Source organism: Oncorhynchus clarkii, chromosome 6 (genome assembly GCF_045791955.1).
Source record: "Oncorhynchus clarkii lewisi isolate Uvic-CL-2024 chromosome 6, UVic_Ocla_1.0, whole genome shotgun sequence".
Taxonomy (NCBI): domain Eukaryota; kingdom Metazoa; phylum Chordata; class Actinopteri; order Salmoniformes; family Salmonidae; genus Oncorhynchus; species Oncorhynchus clarkii.
The window spans coordinates 44,471,791-44,492,895 of NC_092152.1; the positions used below are offsets into that span (position 1 = coordinate 44,471,791).

The following is a 21,105-nucleotide window of genomic DNA, read 5'->3' on the forward strand; positions in this document are numbered from 1 at the left end:
AGGTACATATTTTACAGTTAGGATAAATGTCTGCTTTCATTCTATGGAGTCTCATTGGAGTGTAATAACATTTGTACAAAAATGTGTAATAAGATTATTTCATTTTTACAAGAGTAGTGGAGCAGTATACCCTGTCGCAAACCTTCGCCCATAACTCATCACTGATAGTCAGACCAAGGTCCTTTTCCAATATTATTTTCAAAGGAGTAAAGGAGGAGCCTCCTTTCTCAGAAATACTGCCGAGTATAGTCCAAATTCAGTTTGGCTTTGGCTGCTTTAAGTTGACTCCAGGAGGTGCTGTCTGGGGATTGTTTATGTACATTTTCACAGCGTTCCAGCTCCCACTCAAGATCTAGCCTGTGTTTTTCCATTGCTTTTTTCTTAGAGGAAGCATATGCAATTAGATGACCTCTTAGTGTGGCTTTGGCAGTGTCCCACATTGTGGCCGGAGAAACAGGAGAATCTTTGTTGTCTTGTGTGTAGTTGTCTATCCATGTAGTTACCAATGTATGGAACGCTTTGTTCGTTTGATAACATGGAGGTGTTGAATTTCCAGCTCTTTGACCTCGGAATGTTTTCGCAGAGGTCAAAGCGGAGGTGGACAAAGGCGTGATCTGAAAGTGCTATGGGTCCGATTGTACACGTGACTGAACTTATGAAAATCTTTGGGATACAAATGTAATCTATACGGGAGTAGGTGTTATGGACATTAGAGTAGTATGTAATAGTCCATAGATGAGCTATTAGTCTATCTCCAGATATCTATCAGTCCCATCTCTTTAGTAAGAGTATTGTGGCCAGGAGGGTCACCAGCTTCAACGGTGTCCGGTACATCTCAATCCAGAATCCACGAGAGCAGAGGAACGGCCCTGTGATCAGCGGTCTCCTGGGTTAGGCGTGAGTAATCCATCATCATCACTTTCCACCAGACCTTTTTTATTATCGATTTCACTAGCTGGCTGTCCGTCATCTATTGTTTCGACAGTTCTAGTGGATTCCGGTGCCACAGGAAAATGTATTGACCAGGCCATTGCCTCCTCCCTGCACATCACCTCATACCCGCTCTTCTCTCTTTTTTTGTTTTCAGTCCAAGCATTGGATATGCGACCACTGGGATCCGGCACTATTACATACGTTACAGCTCCACTCAACCTCACCCTGGGACCAAGCACCAGGAAAGCAATCCCTTCCTCATCCCCTCCGCACCCGTATACAAAGTCATCATTGGCCTTCCATGGCTCCAACTCCATAATCCCACCTTCTCCTGGTCAGAGAGGAGGATTACAGCTGGGGGACCAGGATGTTGTAGGACCTGCTTTCCCGCACCCTGTGGTTCCACGTCAGTGGAGGGCCCTGTGAGTGTCCGCCAGCCCATCAATCGGTCCTCCTGTATCGATGGCCCTGTGTTTTGGGATGTAGACATCCGCCAGGCTCTGGAGAGGGAACCTGCTCCTGCCACCTGCCTTCCGGGGCGCATTTACGTCCCCACGGGGGTCAGAGATCGGTTGCTGACCTGGGCACACACATACCTCACCGCTGGACACCCAGGTATCACCCAAACAATTTAAAGGCAATGCTACCAAATACTAATTGAGTGTATGTAAACCTCTGACCCACTGGGAATGTGATGAAAGAAATAAAAGCTGAAATAAATCATTCTCTCTACTATTATTCTGACATTTCACATTCTTGAAATAAAGTGGTGATCCAAACTGACCTAAGACAGGGAATTTTTTACTGGGATTAAATGTCAGGAATTGTGAAAAACTGAGTTGAAATGTAGTTGGCTAAGGTGTATGTAAACTTCCGACTTCAACTGTAGCTTCACTTCTTACCAGTAATACACGTATTGTTTTAGAAACATTACTAAGCATGCTCATCCATTTTTTAGTTTTTGTTATAATTACGGTGCAAACATTTTTGGGCTGGTAAAAATCTGACTGGCTGGTAGACCAAAAAGTTAGTCTCAGGCCCTGAACTGATCTACAGTGGGGAGAACAAGTATTTGATACACTGCCGATTTTGCAGGTTTTCCTACTTACAAAGCATGTAGAGGTCTGTAATTTTTTATCATAGGTACACTTCAACTGTGAGAGACGGAATCTAAAACAAAAATCCAGACAATCACATTGTATGATTTTTAAGTAATTAATTTGCATTTTATTGCATGACATAAGTATTTGATCACCTACCAACCAGTAAGAATTCCGGCTCTCACAGACCTGTTCGTTTTTCTTTAAGAAGCCATCCTGTTCTCCACTCATTACCTGTATTAACTGCACCTGTTTGAACTCGTTACCTGTATAAAAGAAACCTGTCCACACACTTAATCAAACAGACTCCAACCTCTCCACAATGGCCAAGACTAGAGAGCTGTGTAAGGACATCAGGGTTAAAATGTAGACCTGCACAAGGCTGGGATGGGCTACAGGAAAATAGGCAAGCAGCTTGGTGAGAAGGCAACAACTGTTGGCACAATTATTAGAAAATGGAAGAAGTTCAAGATGACGGTCAATCACCCTCGGTCTGGGGCTCCATGCAAGATCTCACCTCGTGGGGCATCAATGATCATGAGGAAGGTGAGGGATCAGCCCAGAACTACACGGCAGGACCTGGTCAATGACCTGAAGAGAGCTGGGACCACAGTCTCAAAGAAAACCATTAGTAACACACTACGCCGTCATGGATTAAAATCCTGCAGAGCACGCAAGGTCTCCCTGCTGAAGCCAGCGCATGTCCAGGCCCGTCTGAAGTTTGCCAATTACCATCTGGATGATCCAGAGGAGGAATGGGAGAAGGTCATGTGGTCTGATGAGACAAAAATATAGCTTTTTGGTCTAAACTCCACTCGCCGTGTTTGGAGGAAGAAGAAGGATGAGTACAACCCCAAGAGCACCATCCCAACCGTGAAGCATGGACGTGGAAACATCCTTCTTTGGGGATGCTTTTCTGCAAAGGGGACAGGACGACTGCACCGTATTGAGGGGAGGATGGATGGGGCCATGTATCGCGAGTTCTTGGCCAACCACCTCCTTCCCTCAGTAAGAGCATTGAAGATGGGTCGTGTCTGGGTCTTCCAGCATGACAACGACCCGAAACACACAGCCAGGGCAACTAAGGAGTGGCTCCGTAAGAAGCATCTCAAGGTCCTGGAGTGGCCTAGCCAGTCTCCAGACCTGAACCCAATAGAAAATCTTTGGAGGGAGCTGAAAGTCCGTATTGCCCAGCGACAGCCCCGAAACCTGAAGGATCTGGAGAAGGTCTCTATGGAGGAGTGGGCCAAAATCCCTGCTGCAGTGTGTGCAAACCTGGTCAAGAACTACAGGAAACGTATGATCTCTGTAATTGCAAACAAAGGTTTCTGTACCAAATATTAAGTTCTGCTTTTCTGATGTATCAAATACTTATGTCATGCAATAAAATGCTAATTGATTACTTAAAAATCAAACAGTGTGATTTTCTGGATTTTTGTTTTAGATTCCGTCTCTCACAGTTGAAGTGTACCTACTCAGAAAAGGTTGGTGATCACCACTGTAGACTCAGATTAAAGATATGACGGATACGAGTGGCCACAGAGTCAGCTACCATCCTCGGTAGCATTTCATCTAAGTTGACAATGCCAGGAGGTTGTCATTATTGATCAATAACAATCATTTTTAAAACCTCTCCAACACTAACTTTACAACATTTTAACATACATTGCTTTTCTTTCATTATTTGTTTTTTAATGCATGAATTCAATGGCTCAATATTCGTTGTTGGCATTTCCTGTCTAAGTTTGGCAATTTTGCCAATGATTCATTAATCATCAGAATAATTGCCAACATCAAATGGTTTTGTGATAAATAAGCCATCTAATTCGATGGGGTGGAATTTGTCTTTCTGCCCATCATTTTATTTAAAGTACTCAAAAGTTTTGATATAATTGATCTTGACTTAATAATACAGTTTCTCATTTTTATTGAGTTTAGTCACATCATTTCTCAATTTGCAGCAAGTCAGCCAGTCAGATGTGAAGCCAGACTAATTAGCCATTCCTTTTGCCCCATCTCTTTCAACCATACAGTTTTAATTTCCTCATCAGTCCATGGAGCCTTAACAGTTCTAACAGTCAGTTTCTTAACAGGTGCATGTTTATCAATAATTGGAAAGAAGCAATTTCATAAATTCATCACGTGCAGCATCTGGATACTCCTCATTAATCACATCAGACCAACAAATATTTTAACTTCATCCACATAAGAGTCACAGCAAAATAATTTGTATGATCTCTTATACACTATTTTAGGCCCAGCTTTTGGAACTTTGGCTTTCCAGGATATAGCCACTATATTGTGATCACTGCATCCAATGGGTTACACTGAGAATATTCCTCTTGTGTGGACAGCTTGATGAAAATCCATCAATATTCAGGTCCCCAAGAAAGTAGACCTCTCTGTTTACATCACATACACTATTAAGCATTTCACACACATTATCATTATTTTATTTGTTTCATTTTGGAATAAGTCTTTACATTAACAAAAAGTAGATGAAATAAAATTCCTCAGCAATCTACTCACAACACTCCATAATGACAAAGCAGAAAAAGTTGCAACTGTTTTCCAAATTTTCTTACGTTAGACTTATCCTAAAATGTATTAAATACAAATAAATCCTCAGCAATCTACACACAATACCCCATAATGACAAAGCGAAAACGGCTTTTAGAAATGTTTGCTAGTTAATTCAAAATAATAAATAGAACTACCTCATTTACGTAAGAATTCAAACCCTTTGCTATAGGACTGTCACGTTCTGACGGTAGTTCCTTTGTTTTGTCTTTTGTTTTAGTATGGTCAGGGCGTGAGTTGGGTGGGTTGTCTATGTTAGTTTGTCTATGATTTTCTGTGTTTGGCCTGGTATGGTTCTCAATCAGAGGCAGCTGTCAATCGTTGTCCCTGATTGAGAACCATATTTAGGTAGCCTGTTTTCCATTGTGTTTTGTTGGTGGTTATTTTCAGTCTTTGTGAGTCTGCACCAGACAGAACTGTTTCGGTTGTTTCTTTGTTGTTTGCGATTCAGTGTTCAGTTTTTTCATTAAATAAGATGAACACTTACCACGCTGCACCTTGGTCCTCTCTTTCTCCCGACGACAACCGTTACAAGGACTCAAAATTGAGCTCACGTGCATCCTGTTTCCATTGATCATCCTTGAGATGTTTCTACAACTTAATTGGAGTCCACCTGTGGTAAATTCGATTGATTGGACATTATTTGGTAAGGCACACACCTGTCTATATAAAGGTCCCACAGTTGACAGTGCATGTCAGAGCAAAAACCAAGCCATGAGGTCGAAGGAATTATCCCTAGAGCTCTGAGACAGGATTGTGTTAAGGCACAGATCTGGGGAAGTGTACCAAAAAATGTCTGCAGTATTGAAGGTCACCAAGAACACAGTGACCTCCATCATTTTTAAATGGAAGAAGTTTGGAAGCACCAAGACTCTTCCTAGAGCTGGCTGCCCGGCTAAACTGAGCAATCGGGGGAGAAGGGTGGTGACGAAAGAACCCGATGGTCACTCTGACAGATCTCTAGAGATCCTCTGTGGAGATGGAAGAACTTTCCAGAAGGACAACCATCTCTGCAGCACTCCACCAATCAGCCACTCTTCAGTAAAAGGCACATGATAGCCGCTTGGAGTTTGCCAAAGGGCACCTAAAGGACTCTCAGACCCAACAAAATGTTCTGGTCTGATGAAACCAAGATTGAACTCTTTGGCCTGAATGCCAAGCATCACGTCTGGAGGAAACCATGGACTGGGAGACTTGTCAGGATTGAGGCAAAGTTGAATGGAGCAAAGTCCAGAGAGATCCTTGATGAAAACTTGGTATGGAGCACTCAGGGCCTCAGACACAGCCAATACAAAGCAGGAGTGGATTCGAGAAAGGTCTCTGAATGTCCTTGAGTGGCCCAGCCAGAGCCCGCACTTGAACATGATCGAACATCTCTGGAGAGACCTGAAAATAGCTGTGCGGCAACGCTCTCCATCCAACCTGACAGAGCTTGAGAGGATCTGCAGAGAGGAATGTTAGAAACCCCCCAAATACAGGTGTGCCAAGCATGTAGCGTCATACCCAAAAAGACTCAAGGCTGTAATAACTGCCAAAGGTGCTTCAACAAAGTACTGAGTAAAGGGTCTGAATACTTATGTAAATGTGATACATCAATTGTTTTTTTTATTACAAATTTGCAAAAATGTTTTTTTGCTTTGTCATTATGGGGTATTGTGTGAACTGTAGATTGATGAGCATTTTTTTTAGACTGCATGTAACGTAACAAAATGTGGAAAAAGTCAAGGGGTCTGAATACTTTCTGAATGCGCAGTATATAGCAAGAAATCCTCCACCATAAGAATTCCTGTCTCTTCTATAGATGTTATATCCTTGTATTGCTACTGCTGTATCATCAAAGGAATTTTCTAAGTGAGTCTCAGAAATGGCTAAGATATTAATGTTATCTGATGTTAACAAGTTATTGATTTCATTAACCTTATTTCCAAGGCTACATATATTAATATGGGCTATTTTCAGCCCTTTTCTGGCTAGCTTCTCAGAGATAGTCATCTTAGAAAAAGAACAGTTTATGTGTAGGTGTGTGTGCTGTAGGTGTGTGTGCTGTGTGCTGTGGGGTTGAAGAACCCATAGGCTTGGCTCTCTCGGGTGGACAATGAGCCTGTCATAGCGGATGTCCCCACACGTTCTGGCAGCTTTCATGGCTGGAATACTTTATTTTCTCTTCTTGCGCACAGCTTCAGGATAATCCTTGTTGAGGAAGATGTACAATCCTCTCAAGTTCTTGGTTCTTTCCTGAACAGATACCTTGTCCTTGAACCTCAGGAACTTGACCACTGTCGTGCCTGTCACCTGGGCTAGTGGTGGGTTTTCCAATCCTGTGGGCGTGCTCCACTTCAATCTTCCTGTGGTCCATCTTTAGTATCTCCGAGATAATTTCCCTCACTTCGTCCTCAGGTCTCATGTGGAGATTCTGCAATTCCGTCCACAACAATGTTGTTCCACCTTGATTGTCCCTTTAGATAATCAGATTTCTCCATCGTCGTTATAATGGAATCACATTCAGAACTGATGTCCTTTCTCAATAACTTACAGATTGCTGTCACCTTTCCGTTTTCCTGTTTAAACTCATCGAGCTGACCCTGGGAGAAGAGCAAACTGTTCTTCAGGTCCTGGACCTCTATGGTCAGGCTGTCCATTCTTTTATTAGGTGACTCCACCAGTATTTGGACACAACACTTGAAGCTATTTTCTTGTTAATGTAACAACTGCTTACAGAATATACACTACCAGTCAAAAGTTTGGACACACCTACTCATTCAATGGTTTTCCTTTATTCTACTTTGTAGAATAATAGTAAAGACATACAAACTATGAAATAAAACATATAGAATAATGGAGTAACCAAAAAAGTGTTAAACAAATCAAAATATATTTTAGACTCTTCAAAGTAGCCACCCTTTGCCTTGATGACAGCTTTGCACACTCTTGGCATTCTCTCAACCAGCTTCATCAGGAATGCTTTTCCAACAGTCTTGAAGGAGTTCCCACATATGCTGAACACTTGTTGGCTGCTTTTCCTTCACTCTGCGGTCCAACACATCCCAAACCATCTCAATTGGGTTGAGGTCAGATTGTGGAGGCCAGGTCATCTGATGCAGGACTCCATCACTCTTCTTCTAGGTCAAATAGTCCTTACTCAGCCTGGACAGCGTTTCGCTGCAGAATGCTGTGGTAGCCATGCTGGTTAAGTGTGCCTTGTCATGGAAAGAGCAGGTGTTCCTAATGTTTTGTATACTCAGTGTATAACCCACCGAATAACAAGGGGCCATATTTACTTTGTACCTGCCCAAGGTTTGCCCCTACTATTCTAAGGAGAGACTGAAAAATAAAGGTAGAACAAAATATGAAATCAGATTAGGAGAAACAACTGAGCTTTTTGAACCAAATGTAGACTTATACTTATCCTCTGTGTGCCATGTATAATGCAAGCAGAGGAACAGCACTAAGCCAGTGTTTCCTATGCTTTCAATAAACCAAGGGCTGGCTGATTAGTCCACTAGTTCAATCAGGTGTGCTAGTTCAGGAATAGACTGGAACAGTATAACTGGCTGGGGGAACCTGAGGAGAGGTTAGTGAAACTGCACTATGCTACTCCCCACTGTGTCCAGATCAGTCCTGGGTTCAAATACATGTGTATTTGAGAATTTGTTATTAAATCAAATAAAATTTTATTTGTCGCATGCTTCGTAAACAACAGGTGAAATGCTTACTTTTACGCGTCCTTATCCAACAATGCAGAGTTAAAGATTTAAAAAATAAATAAACATTTAAATAGTGACAGGAGGAATAAACACAGTGAATAACGAATAAAAATAACAAGTAAAAATAACATTCCTATATACAGGGAGTACCAGTACCGAGTCGATTCAAATTCAACTACTTGTCTTTTCAAATAAAAAAATATAACAAATACTTACTTCCAAATGTCTTTGAAAGTAATTGAAATACCCTAAATAGTATTTGAACCCAGGTCTGGTCCAGATGAATCCTAGTGTTTCCAGGCATGGTCCTGTACAGTCATTGATTAGAGAACTTAACTCTGAGCCTGCAGTCTATCAGTGCTCAGGGACCGGTAATCAATTCTCTAATGCTGTGTGAGTCCCTATTCACTGCCCTGCTTATACACTATCTCACAGGAAAGACAAATACGTGCACAAACACAAACAAACACACACAAACTGGGGCAGAACACAACCCAGATGGCGGTCATAAAGAAGGAATATAACCTCCAAATGTTAACTCACCAAGTAGGCAACGATGGGCCACTGTCATAATTGTATTATAAAAATGACTGTTACTCTCCTGAGGGGCACTCCTTTCCTGACTGCTGATGGTTCCTGATTACCCTAGGTACTCTGGTGGATCCTCTCTGGCCTGGCCCGTTAGTAGAGGATACAAGCTGATCTGATCTGATCAGCATTGCACCAGACCAGACGCACGGTCGGTTTGGTCAGGAACTCAGCGCCTTGCTCCCAGCCAAGCTCTCTGTTATCTCTGTTCTGTTGACAGGCCATTGTTTTTCTACGGGCGCTGGTGGACGTGAATTCAACTGAACGAATTAAGCTGATTGGGCCTCGGGCAGGAAGATAGAAGAGTAAATAAAGTACTGTGAGTGAGAGAGATAGAGAGAGAAGCAGAAAGGAGCTCCATCTTGCATTTATTGTCTAAGTGTTTTATTAAATGCAGTTAGAGACAATACAAGATTTCCTATGAGTGCCCTCTTCCTCTCTTTTATATAGAAGTCTATCTTAATATTATTCTTATTTTATTAAAACAGTTTGACAGTAAATGCAAGATTGAGTTGTTTTCCTGGGAGTGGCCTCTGTCTTAAATAGAACTTAATCTTACTATTTTTTAAATACTTGCTGTATCAGAGGGCTAGAAATCAGATTCTGAAAGTTTAAAGTGTGCCTCAAGTGGACCACCTCTTGAAGCAAGTTAAACTCCACTATATATAATTGTACATGCTTTATTATAAAAACATATAAAACGTTTTTGTAACTTTGACCCCTTTTTCATGGTATCCAATTGGTAGTTACAGTCGTGTCTCATCGTAAGGACTTGGGAGAGGTGAAGAGCCACGCGTCCTCTGAAGCACGCCCAACCAAGCCGCACTGCTTCTTGACACAATGCCCGCTTAACCCGGAAGCCAGCCACACCAATGTCCTGGCACGCCACAGGAGTCGCTAGAGCACGAAGGGACAAGGACATCCCTGCCGGTCAAACCCTTCCCTCACCTGGACGACGCTGGGCCAGTTGTGTGCCGCCCTATTGGTCTCCCGGTCGCGGCCGGCTGCGACAAAGCCTGGACTCGAACCAGGATCTCTAGTGGCACAGCTAGCAACTGCGATGCAGTGCCTTAGACCACTATGCCACTCAGGAGGTCCATGCTTTAGTTTTATTGTACTGACTGCAAGCTCTCTCTCTTTATCCATAAACTCATTGAAACCCTTGTCCCCCAGCAGAATCAAACTTGTTGGTACAACAAACAAACTGCTCTAAAATCACAACCAAAAGCACAATTGTTATTGTATAGCCCCACAAAAGTCAAACACTTTATCACAATAGTTGCCATTACTGACAATTTACTCAAAATGGCTGTTGTATCATGTGGGCAGGTCACCCTGTGTGGTGCCTTGCAAAACTGGTTTCTAACCTAAAGGATCCAGATGTTAAAAAAAATGGAATAAAAAAAGACTCACTTGAGTGTCTGCATGTCAGCTGCCTCCAGAACTATGCGGTTGCCCTGCTGGAACTCGTGTGACTTGGAGCGGTGCAGCGCCGTGAAGCCAGGCAGCAGGTGGATGAGCTTTCGGCTGGGCGGTGGGGGCGTCCCGGGGGCCTTCACCTTGTTTCTGCGCCTCATGGGGGGCGTGCCCGGGGGAGTCATGGTGTTCACCACCAGTGGAGTCCGGGGAGGGGTGTGGGCAAAGTGCCTCTGACGGGGCGAGGGGGGCAGGGATCGATGACCCGTGTCCATGGGGGGGAAGGCCCCCAGTCCCAGGTGGCTGTCCACGGTGAGGCGGTCTGGCTGGACATAGGGGCCATACGGATAGGGTAGCAATGACTGGGGGCTGTGGCACTGGCTGTGGTGCTGCTGGTTGTACTTGGCCTGGACCATGGGGCTTTGAGAGAGCTGGAAGCGGACCCACTGGCTGGGTTCTGGAGAGGGGAAGGGAGTGTTCTCCTTGCCAGACTCAGAGGTGGGCCACTGGATGGACCAGTCCTGCTTGGCATGGCTGCCTGCTGTGGAGGAGGAGAAGGAGAAACAAGAAGGAACATGTTACAGATAACATTTAACCACAAACAATTACCTGATATCTTGACCCTGCTTAATCATTTACATTTCTACATGTCATTTAAGGATAATAAAAACTCATATTTGATTAGAAAGAAATGGCCTGATGATAGAGCAAAAAAGCGAGAGAGCTTGGATCTGACATCAATAGCAGACGTAATGTAGCATGGGCTGGAGGAGAGGGATGCTTGATTAACCACAGCCACCTTGATCCCTAAACATCAGATGAGAAGCTGGAGATGAGGTTCATGTTGAATAAGTGAGACAGAGGAGTTTGGTTTGGGAGAGCAGAGAAGAGAGAAATTATATTTTCAGCTTAAATGGAAATATTCACCTCCGTTATTGGGCAATGAGTCATCCTCGAGTTGTTCTTGAAAGAAAAGAGAAGGAAACAAACGTTTAATTGATTTGATAAAAAGATGGCGAAAATATTGTTTGTTTCCTCTCTCTTTCTGTCCATCAGAGACCCAGCCATTGTACTAATCACAGTCTCTAAAACTCAACTCTGATCTGAATGCAGTATCCGAATTAGCTCAACAACACTAATGGCTAATGCATTCTCCCAAATGTCTTGAAGGAAAAAAAGTATTCCTTAGGAATATTTCTTCCCTGTGATGTTTTAAGACAAGCCCACCAGAGACTTCTGGAGGGACAAGGAGAGGGATAGAGAGATGTGGAGTAGAGGGAGACACATTGGGAGAGGAGAGAGAGAGGGAGAGGGCAGAAGTAACAATAGTGAGCGACTGAGCGTCTTCTTAAGGCCTCTCGTCTTAGGTCAGGGATCAAAGTTTATCTTCAGCGCGAATGTACATGTTCCCTCCGAGTCTGACTGAGACACTCCTCAGGACAGTACTGTATACACAGACACACACCACGCATAACACTCCACCCACGCACAGCGAGAGACAAACAGTGTCCCCGGGATAGTAGAGTACAGTGTATACTACGTGTTCAAAACATTAGGAACACCTGCTCTTTCCATGACATAGACTGACCAGGTGAATCCAGGTGAAAGCTATGATCCCTTATTGATGTCACCTGTTAAATCCACTTCAATCAGTGTAGATGAATGTAAGGAGACAGAAGGATTTGAGACAATTGACACATGGATTGTGTATGTGTGCCATTCAGAGGGTGAATGGGAAAGACAAAAGATTTAAAAGCCTTTGAACGGGGTATGGTAGTAGGTGCCAGGTGCACCGGTTTGAGTGTGTCAAGAAATGTTTTTTCACGCTCCACAGTTTCCTGTGTGTATCAAGAATGGTCCTCCACCCAAAGGACATCCTGTCAACTTGACACAACTGTGGGAAGTCAACATGGACCAGCAACTGTGCGGAGTCAACATGGACCAGCATCCCTGTGGAATGCTTTCGACACCTTGTAGATTCCATGCCCTGACAAATTGAGGCTGTTCTGGGGGCAATAGGGGGTGCAAATCAATATTAGGAAGGTGTTCCTCATGTTTGTACACACAGACTACAGGAGTCCTAAGGGATGTGTCCACTCATAGGCACAGACTGGGACTGGGAGACGGGTTGGTTGTTATTTTACAGCCAGGCCAGAGTTCAAACTGCACTGGACATTAGAATTAGTCATTGCAGTTCTATGGTGGACGTAATGATCTGTTGTTCAGATAAACAACACTATGGAATGTTTACGATCTGATCACATAGGCTACAGTGGACTGCCTGCTTGCATGGCTCTCCTACACACAATCACTATCAGTGCTGCGCTCAGTCTCAACATACAATAATACAACGTTGCACATAGTTACTCATGGTGTTGCATATTAATCAACTTCATGCATAAGCCCACATGAGTTAACCCCTGAGATGAGAGAGACTTCTAATGATCGAGGAGAACTGTATACGGGGTTAAACAGTATACAGGGGTATTGGGGTGGAGACGGCCTGTTTAATGGAGTACCTCTGTGCTCTACTCTCTCCTGGAGAGGCACTAGCCTCCTTCCCGCACTTCAAACACACACTGTGGGGACTCTGAAAGTGTGCTGCACAGTGCACCAAGCTCCTCAGACAAGACCAGGATGCAACAGGGAAAGAGCCAGACGGAGCACTCCTCAACTGCTCAGAAAGGAATAGAAGGTTGAAGATGACGCATCAAGCCTCCTTCATTAGCAAAAACGTACGACAAACAAGCCACTCGAAATTAAAAAGTTTGGCATCTCCTCACTTGAAATGTTTCAAAATCATCAAAGAGCCTTCTTCACCCTTGAATGCCAGTAAACTGACATGGGGTCTGTAAATATAGATGACGACGAAACACACACACACACACGCACGCGCACGCACACGCGCACACACGCACACACACACAAAGCCTGCGATACTGAGGAGGATTTTATTCAAATTACCAAAGGCTTCTGATCAAATCACAGCCCAGCCATTAATTAAACACAAGACCTGCATAATCCAAAATGGTTTGCAGACATCCATGTAACTGATGAATACTGTGAATAGTCCACGTCTTAGAGTATCCATTTCCTTGGTATTCATTAATGATATGTACCCACTGATTCTTGAAGAGCATCATGTATTAATGCCTCATGAGCTTAGTTTAACTGCCGTACCACATCAGAACCCAAAATCTAAGCTTGTTTTACTCCCATGTCATGTTTGTAAACAAAGTCAATGTAAACAAACACTTTATAGCCTCAAAACATGGTCCTTGCATCCATAGCGCTGTCTATGAATTTGAGAGTGGTTACATTTCTCCAGCCCCATCCCTCAGCTTTTTACCGAAACAGGGGTGGGGAGTCGCTTTGTTATTGTTTCAACTGCTTATTGGCCCTTTAATTTACCAACCATACTAGTACTTTACTTGTTCGGCTAGCCATCCACTTCACTCTGGCCAAACGCCAAGCCCACTAACGTTTCTTCTCCACGATGAGTCTGGAATTTATCTCCTCATCGTGTGTATGCGAACACATTCAAAAAACTGTTCTGATTCATCCCAGAAACCAATGAGTTGGGCCAGAGCCTGAAGACAAGTGTGTAAGGCCAGAGATAGAGAAAGGAGGAGATAAGAATCCTATTGGGCAATGAATGAAGGAACATATAACACCCCACCCATCACACTGTCGACAAATCGCATTCATGTTGTCATGCTGCATCATTCAGTTGCTAAGCGTCACACAATCCCTTCTCAAAGTCAGGCTATCAGTCGAGAAATCTGCCTGTTTTCCTCTAAAATAACTATTGCCACCATTCCAAAGCTATATGATATTACAGAGAACAAGTTTATTACCTCACATCTCAGAAAATATTTGTAATGTACTTGTTCACGAAATTCATTCTAATGTTGGGTTTTTGAGTTTACGCCCAATTGAGTCCCATTCACTCCTTGAAGGAGTGCTCTCCTTATCCCAGAATCGCCCAGAATGCACCACGCGGCCTATTAATGACGCATGGGCAACTTACAAAATGGCTGTTAATACGATTCCAATTGAGTTTCCCATCTCCTCCAAAGTGCCATTTCGGGAAATTAGTCAATGGCTTGGATCCTCTGATTGGTAAGAGATGAGTCTCAGACAAATCTATGCAGTGACAGATAGAACAGGGGAATAAAATTCTATATGAGTCTTAGCAATTGGTCAATCAAAATTCTAACAGAACTCAACTGCAGTTAGTTCATGTGATCTCACTTGTAATAACAACAACAAAATATATATATTGTTCATTATGTAGCTCTTCTTTATCCCATTTAGTCCTTCTCTATGGGGCTCCCTATTGCTCAACAAGACTCCCCCATAGCTTACAATTACGTTATGTTGCACCCTATGAGTCCCCATAGCTCACAAATGTTCCAAAGCCCATTCATTCTAGTACTTTGGTTCCACCTGTCTGTAGATTGGCATGTGCAGCCAGTGTTCTCTTGTGTTGTCACTTTGCAGTAGCAGAGGCCCTATACAGTACAGTAGCCTGAATTACCTCCATAGTGCTTCACAACACTTTTGCCCAACAATACACCAGTCAGAGGAGATGTACTGTATGAGTAATTATCCAAGATAATGATTTTTGGTAAATGGCCAACACATTATACATCCCCATTGTCAATAGGAGATCTTTACATGGGGACAGTGTTGGGAGAAAAGGTGGTTAACAGCATACTAATTGGACTAATTAGGACCAGGCTTTGGCTGTTGTGTGGTAAATGGCAGAGAAAGGCCACTGGGATTCTATCTGGTCCATTAAACTGCCATAATAAGGCTGCATGGCAAATGACACCCTATTTCCTACATAGGGCCCATAGGGCTCTGGTCAAAAGTAGTGAATAGGTTGGCATTTGGGATAAACCCTTTGTGAAAAGATGCCATATGCTCCTCTGGAAGAATCCCTGGAAGGATTGTTTTTTAATTAGTCTTTTGAATTGGATGACTGTGGACGACGGTGGTTCTACGGCATCATCAGTAGCTAGATAGCACTTTATGTTGGCTAACTAATCTATCATTGTCCAGGTGATAGGTAACCTAAAAGTTGTTTCTCCACCTTCTGGCATCTGTGAACATCCCCTCATTTCTCTCCCTTATTCTCGCTCTTCATTCTCCTCTCATAAATGGAAGAAACTTGCTCTCCTTTCCCTACTCCTTCTCTCCTCTCCCCTGTTTGCCTGTCCTCTCATTTCCTCCTCTCCTCTTCTCTTCTGCCATACTCCTCTCGTCTCTTCTCCTCTACCATACTCCTTCCCTCTCCTCCTCTCCTCTTCTCCTCTACCATACTCCTCCCCTCTCCTCCTCTCCTATTCTCCTCTACCATACTCTTCCCACTCCTCCTCTCCTCATCTACCATACTCTTCCCTCTCCTCTTCTCCTCTTTTCTTCGCTGCTCCCTCCTTTCCCTTTCCCATTCACTCCTCCTCTCTTCCTCTCCTGTACTGTCATCTCCTCTCCATGTCTCTTCTCCAATACGCCTCTGCTCTCCTCTCCTAATCTCCTCCTCTCCTTTATTTCTATACTCAAAGATGGCATTTGAAGCCAATTAATGGTGAGTGTAATTGAACCGGTCTTAAGGCATGGCAAGCGTGGGGACAGTCCATTTAATGACGAAAAGATGAGTGAGGACAGATACTGAATCTGAGACTTCAGGGCACGAATTGTCTCTCTCATGTAAACTTAACTCTAAGCGTTAGGACTAGATCAATACTATTAGTAAGGACAAGCCAGGATGTTGGGTTTACAGTGTGTGTGTGTGTGTGTGTGTGTGTGCGCGCGTGTGTGTGTGTGTGTGGGCGCCTGAAGAGGGGCATGCTGGGTCATAGAATGTGTGGATATTGCAGCAACACAGAGGACCGACTGACGAACCCCTAGCTGGGATAATATGAGTCATTACTAAAGCAACTTGTGCGCTGAAATACAAAACCAAGAGCTTTGTTGAAATCATTGTGCATTTGTTTTTAGCGTAATAAACCATTCTAAGCTATTCTACGTGTTCTTAATAGCTGACATTCTCATTTACTGTGTTTTACTTAACTCACTTTTTACTATGCATTTATGTGTTACGCTTCTCTATTTGACCCTTTAAAACCTTTTTATGTATGCAACTGTGACAGACATCCCTGTACTTCCTTAACCATACGTCTTCCCCACTAACAAGCTCACACAGAGACTGAAACGCGGGACCTCTGTCTCCGCAAACATACCCCACTGGGCACAAAATGGTGGAATCAACGTTGGTTCAATGTAATTTGTCAATGTATTGTGAACGTGGAATCTACGTGGAAAATACATAGGATTTTTTTTTACGTCATCAACGTAAACTGCTGTTTCGAGGGTGAAATTTCAACCACAGGATTGTCATCATGGTAATCAAATGTTATATTTATATATATATATATATATGTTGAATTTGTACCTTTAAAACAATGTCAGATTTTTTTATACACTATCAGAAGAAGAAAAGACAGTCTGGGCAGCATCTCCTACTGAAGGACTGATCTATCAACTGCTACCCTTTAGACTCCCATCCAAGGTTTTAACCAAGCCCAGCCCTACTTAGCTTTGATATTTGTCGCTAACTATTAGCAATGTGCTATTGTGAGCATGATTGTTGAGAAATCTCCCCTTAAAAACTAAATAGATTCACTTTTGCTAAAAATGTTACCATACTTTTATCACACATCAATGATGATATTTAGGCCTACAGTTGAAGTCGGAAGTTTACATACACCTTAGCCAAATACATTAAAACTCAGTTTTTCACAATTCCTGACATTTTATCATAGTCAAAATTCCCTGTCTTAGGTCAGTTAGTATCACCACTTTATTTTATGTGAGAATGTCAGAATAATAGTAGAGAAAATGATTTATTTCAGCTTTTATTTCTTTCATCACATTCCCAGTGGGTCAGAAGTTTACAAGTTAGTATTTAAATTGTTTAACTTGGGTCATTGTTTAACTTGGGTCATGTATGACCCAAGGGTAGCCGTATGACCCAAGGGTAGCCTTCCACAAGCTTCCCACAATAAATTGGGTGAATTTTATCACATTCCTCCTGACAAAGCTGGTGTAACTGAGTGAGGTTTGTTGGCATCCTTGCTTGTACACGCTTTTTCAGTTCCACCCACACATTTTCTATAGGATGGAGATCAGGGCTTTGTGATGGCCACTCCAATACCTTGACTTTGTTGTCTTTAAGCCATTTTGCACAACTTTGGAAGTATGCTTGGGGTCATTGTCTATTTGGAAGACCCATTTGCCACCAAGCTTTAACTTCCTGACTGATGTCTTGAGATGTTGCTTCAATATATCCACACATATTTCCTGCCTCATGATGTCATCTATTTTGTGAAGTGCACCAGTCCCTCCTGCAGCAAAGCACCCCCACAACATGATGCTGCCACCCCTGTGCTTCACGGTTGGGATGGTGTTCTTCAGCTTGCAAGCCTCCCCCTTTTTCTTCCAAACATAACCTTGGTCATTATGGCCAAACAGTTCTACAGTTCTATTTGTGTTTCATCAGACCAGATGAAAGTACGATCTTTGTCCCCATGTGCAGTTGCAAACTGTAGTCTGGCTTTTTTTATGGAGGTTTTGGAGCAGTGGCTTCTTCCTTGCTGAGCGGCCTTTCAGGTTCTGTCGATATAGGACTCGTTTTACTGTGGATAGAGATACTTTTGTACCTGTTTCCTCTAGCATCTTCACAAGGTCCTTTGCTGTTGTTCTGGAATTGATTTGCACTTCTCGCACCAAAGTGCATTCATCTCTAGGAGACAGAACGCGTCTCCTTCCTGAGTGGTATGACGGCTGCGTGGTCCCATGGTGTTTATACTTGCGTGCTGTTGTTTGTACAGATGAACGTAGTACCTTCAAGCGTTTGGAAATTGCCCCCAAGGATGAACCAGACTTGTGGAGGTCTACAATTCTTTTTCTGAGATCTTGGCTGAATTCTTTTGATTTTCCCATAATATCAAGCAAAGAGGCACTGAGTTTGAAGGGAGGCCTTGAAATACATCCACAGGTACACCTTCAATTGACTCTAATGATATCAGAAGCTTTTAACGCCATGACATAATTTTCAGGAATTTTCCAAGCTGTTTAAAGGCACGGTCAACTTATGTCTGTAAATTTCTGACCCACTGGAATTTGAGATACATTGAAATAATCTGTCTGTAAACAATTTTTGGAACCATTACTTGTGTCTTGCACAAAGTAGATGTCCTAACCGACTTGCCAAAACTATAGTTTGTTTACAAGAAATGCGTGGAGTGGCTCCAACCTATGTGTATGTAAACTTCCGACTTCAACTGTATATAGCATTTGCAAAGTCATCAACAGCAATTGTTGGAATTAAACCAGGAATTAAACTAAAAATAGACAACACAATATGCTTAGGGTTTCAAGCTCTGGTTGATTTCAAATGTAATGATATTTAGGGATATTTAATTATGTTTGGTTGTCAACGCAAACAAATATCAACATATGAAGAAGATGAAGAAAAGTTTATTTAACGTTCATTTGAAGTTTGATTTGATTTAGTCATATTCTATAACTTAGATTTTTGGTTGAGATGGAGACTTGAATCGAACCTATCAATTATTAATTTGTAGACAAACTGGAATTAAATCCAGACTCAGTCAGTGGCACAGATGGAACTATCCAAGCAGAAGATACATGTAAATGTTGATATGTGGTTTCACTGTCAACCAAACACAATTCAATATTACCTTTGATTACAGTAGATAGCCTAAAGTTAAGGCTATCTTACAAACTAATGTAACATTCAACCTTAAAATGAATAACACATCCACGGCCACATTTTGATGTTACAAAAACTACATTTCTTCTTATCTAATCATATAAAGCGCAGGTCGGCAGAGATCGTCACAATTCCTGTAATAATCTGCACAGAATCTCTTATGGCATTAATCAATCAATCAATCAATCAATGAAATGTATTTATAAAGCCCTTCTTACATCAGCTGATGTAACAAAGTGCTGTACAGAAACCCAGCCTAAACCCCCAAACAGCAAGCAATGCAGGTGTAGAAGCACGGTTTCTAGAAAAAGCTCCCTAGAAAGGCCAGAACCTAGGAAGAAACCTAGAGAGGAACCAGGCTATGAGGGGTGGCCATTCCTCTTCTGGTTGTGACGGGTGGAGATTATAACAGAACATGGCCAAGATGTTCAAATGTTCATAGATGACCAGCAGGGTCACATAATAATTATTACAGTGGTTGTCGAGGGTCAGCGCCTCAGGAGTAAATGTCAGTTGGCTTTTCGTAGCCGATCATTCAGAGTATCTCAGAGTATCTCTAATATCTAAACATTTGAACTGTGCTGTGCTTTTAAAATGGTTGAAAGCGCAGTAATAGATATTTTGATGACAACTAAACCAAAAATCTGACATTTGTTTTTGCTTTTAGATCAACACATTGGATCTTCATCTAACTTTTAGCTGTCTTTTTCAGTGGGTGAATATAGGTTGTAATGGCGTTATACCATCCCTTTTGAAAACATCTTAACCAGCTACGCCACCAAAAAGCTAGCAATTCAGCTGTGCGGGTGGAGATTTTTTCAAGCTGAAGAGTCTGAGTGAGGTAACAAATCCTGTACACCACAAAGTCTTTACTAGTCACTGTCTGCTGCTGCTGGCCAACAAAGTCTGCGATGGCCTTAAGAGTCCTTACAAAATAATGTGACAATTATTACTTTTTCATGTGATTCGAGGCAAGAGAATATTCTGCGTATTCATGGTCTGCGTAGGAGTTACAAAAAGACAGGCTTCCATAGAGGACGATGACGAATCCTCCCAACGGACCCCGTTCCTCTCAGATCATTTCAACAAAAAAAATGTATATTTAAAAGTGGTGGCTGAGCGTGATGGTGTAGTGGTGGTTATATTCTTTCCCTTTAGGTTTAAAGAAAGGGCTGGGAGATAGAATAGGCCTTTCTCTCCCCTTCGCTCTGAGTATGAGTGGCCCTTATAGCAGCAGCGCAGTGTGTGGTGTTGCTATTACATTCACACCTCTCCCCAGCCATCCGTTTGAAAAGAGCCCATTAATGTGTGTGTGTGTGTGTGTGTGTGTGTGTGTGTGTGTGTGTGTGTGTGTGTGTGTGTGTGTGTGTGTGTGTGTGTGTGTGTGTGTGTGTGTGTGTGTGTGTGTGTGTGTGTGTGTGTGTGTGTGTGTGTGTGTGTGTGCCCATACAAGTGTGTCTGTGTGTGTCCGGCGCCTTTTGCTGCCTTTGTGAACCAGGAGGACTGGAGAACAAGCACAGCAGTAGCAGCATTTTCTAATGGAGCTGTATGTATAACACAGAGCTACAGTCTTAGTTATCCATGTTGTGCATTGCTATCTAATGTATAGCTGGGGTGAGTTGGGCTGGGTTGGATCTATTTCATGTATACACCTAGCCTATGAGTGATAATCTTTCAGGCTTGACGCACAAACACGCAGAGAGAAAGAGAGAGAGAGAGAGAGAGAGAGAGAGAGAGACAGACAGACAGACACACAAAACATACACACAGAAGAAGGACAAACACAAGGACACACACACCCAGCTGGACCCTGTATGGGCGTCCTACCGCCTTGCCGGCTCCTGTGGAGGAAGTCAGAACTCAGTCACCAATCAGCTACCGGCTACAATCTAATCATGCCTCAGGAACAGACACACAGACCAGGCCAGACCAGTGTGTGTGTGTGTGTGTGTGTGTGTGTGTGTGTGTGTGTGTGTGTGTG

At 42.8% G+C, this 21,105-nt stretch overlaps 1 protein-coding gene across 1 annotated transcript in view; it reads right to left on the reverse strand.

Annotated features, from left to right (window-relative positions):
• Positions 1-21,105, reverse strand: part of LOC139412100 (kinase suppressor of Ras 2-like) — a 151,665-nt gene that overhangs the window by 119,632 nt on the left and 10,928 nt on the right. The window contains 2 exon segments of the mRNA XM_071158894.1: positions 10,315-10,859; positions 11,249-11,284. Coding sequence (XP_071014995.1) covers positions 10,315-10,859; positions 11,249-11,284 — 581 coding nt within the window.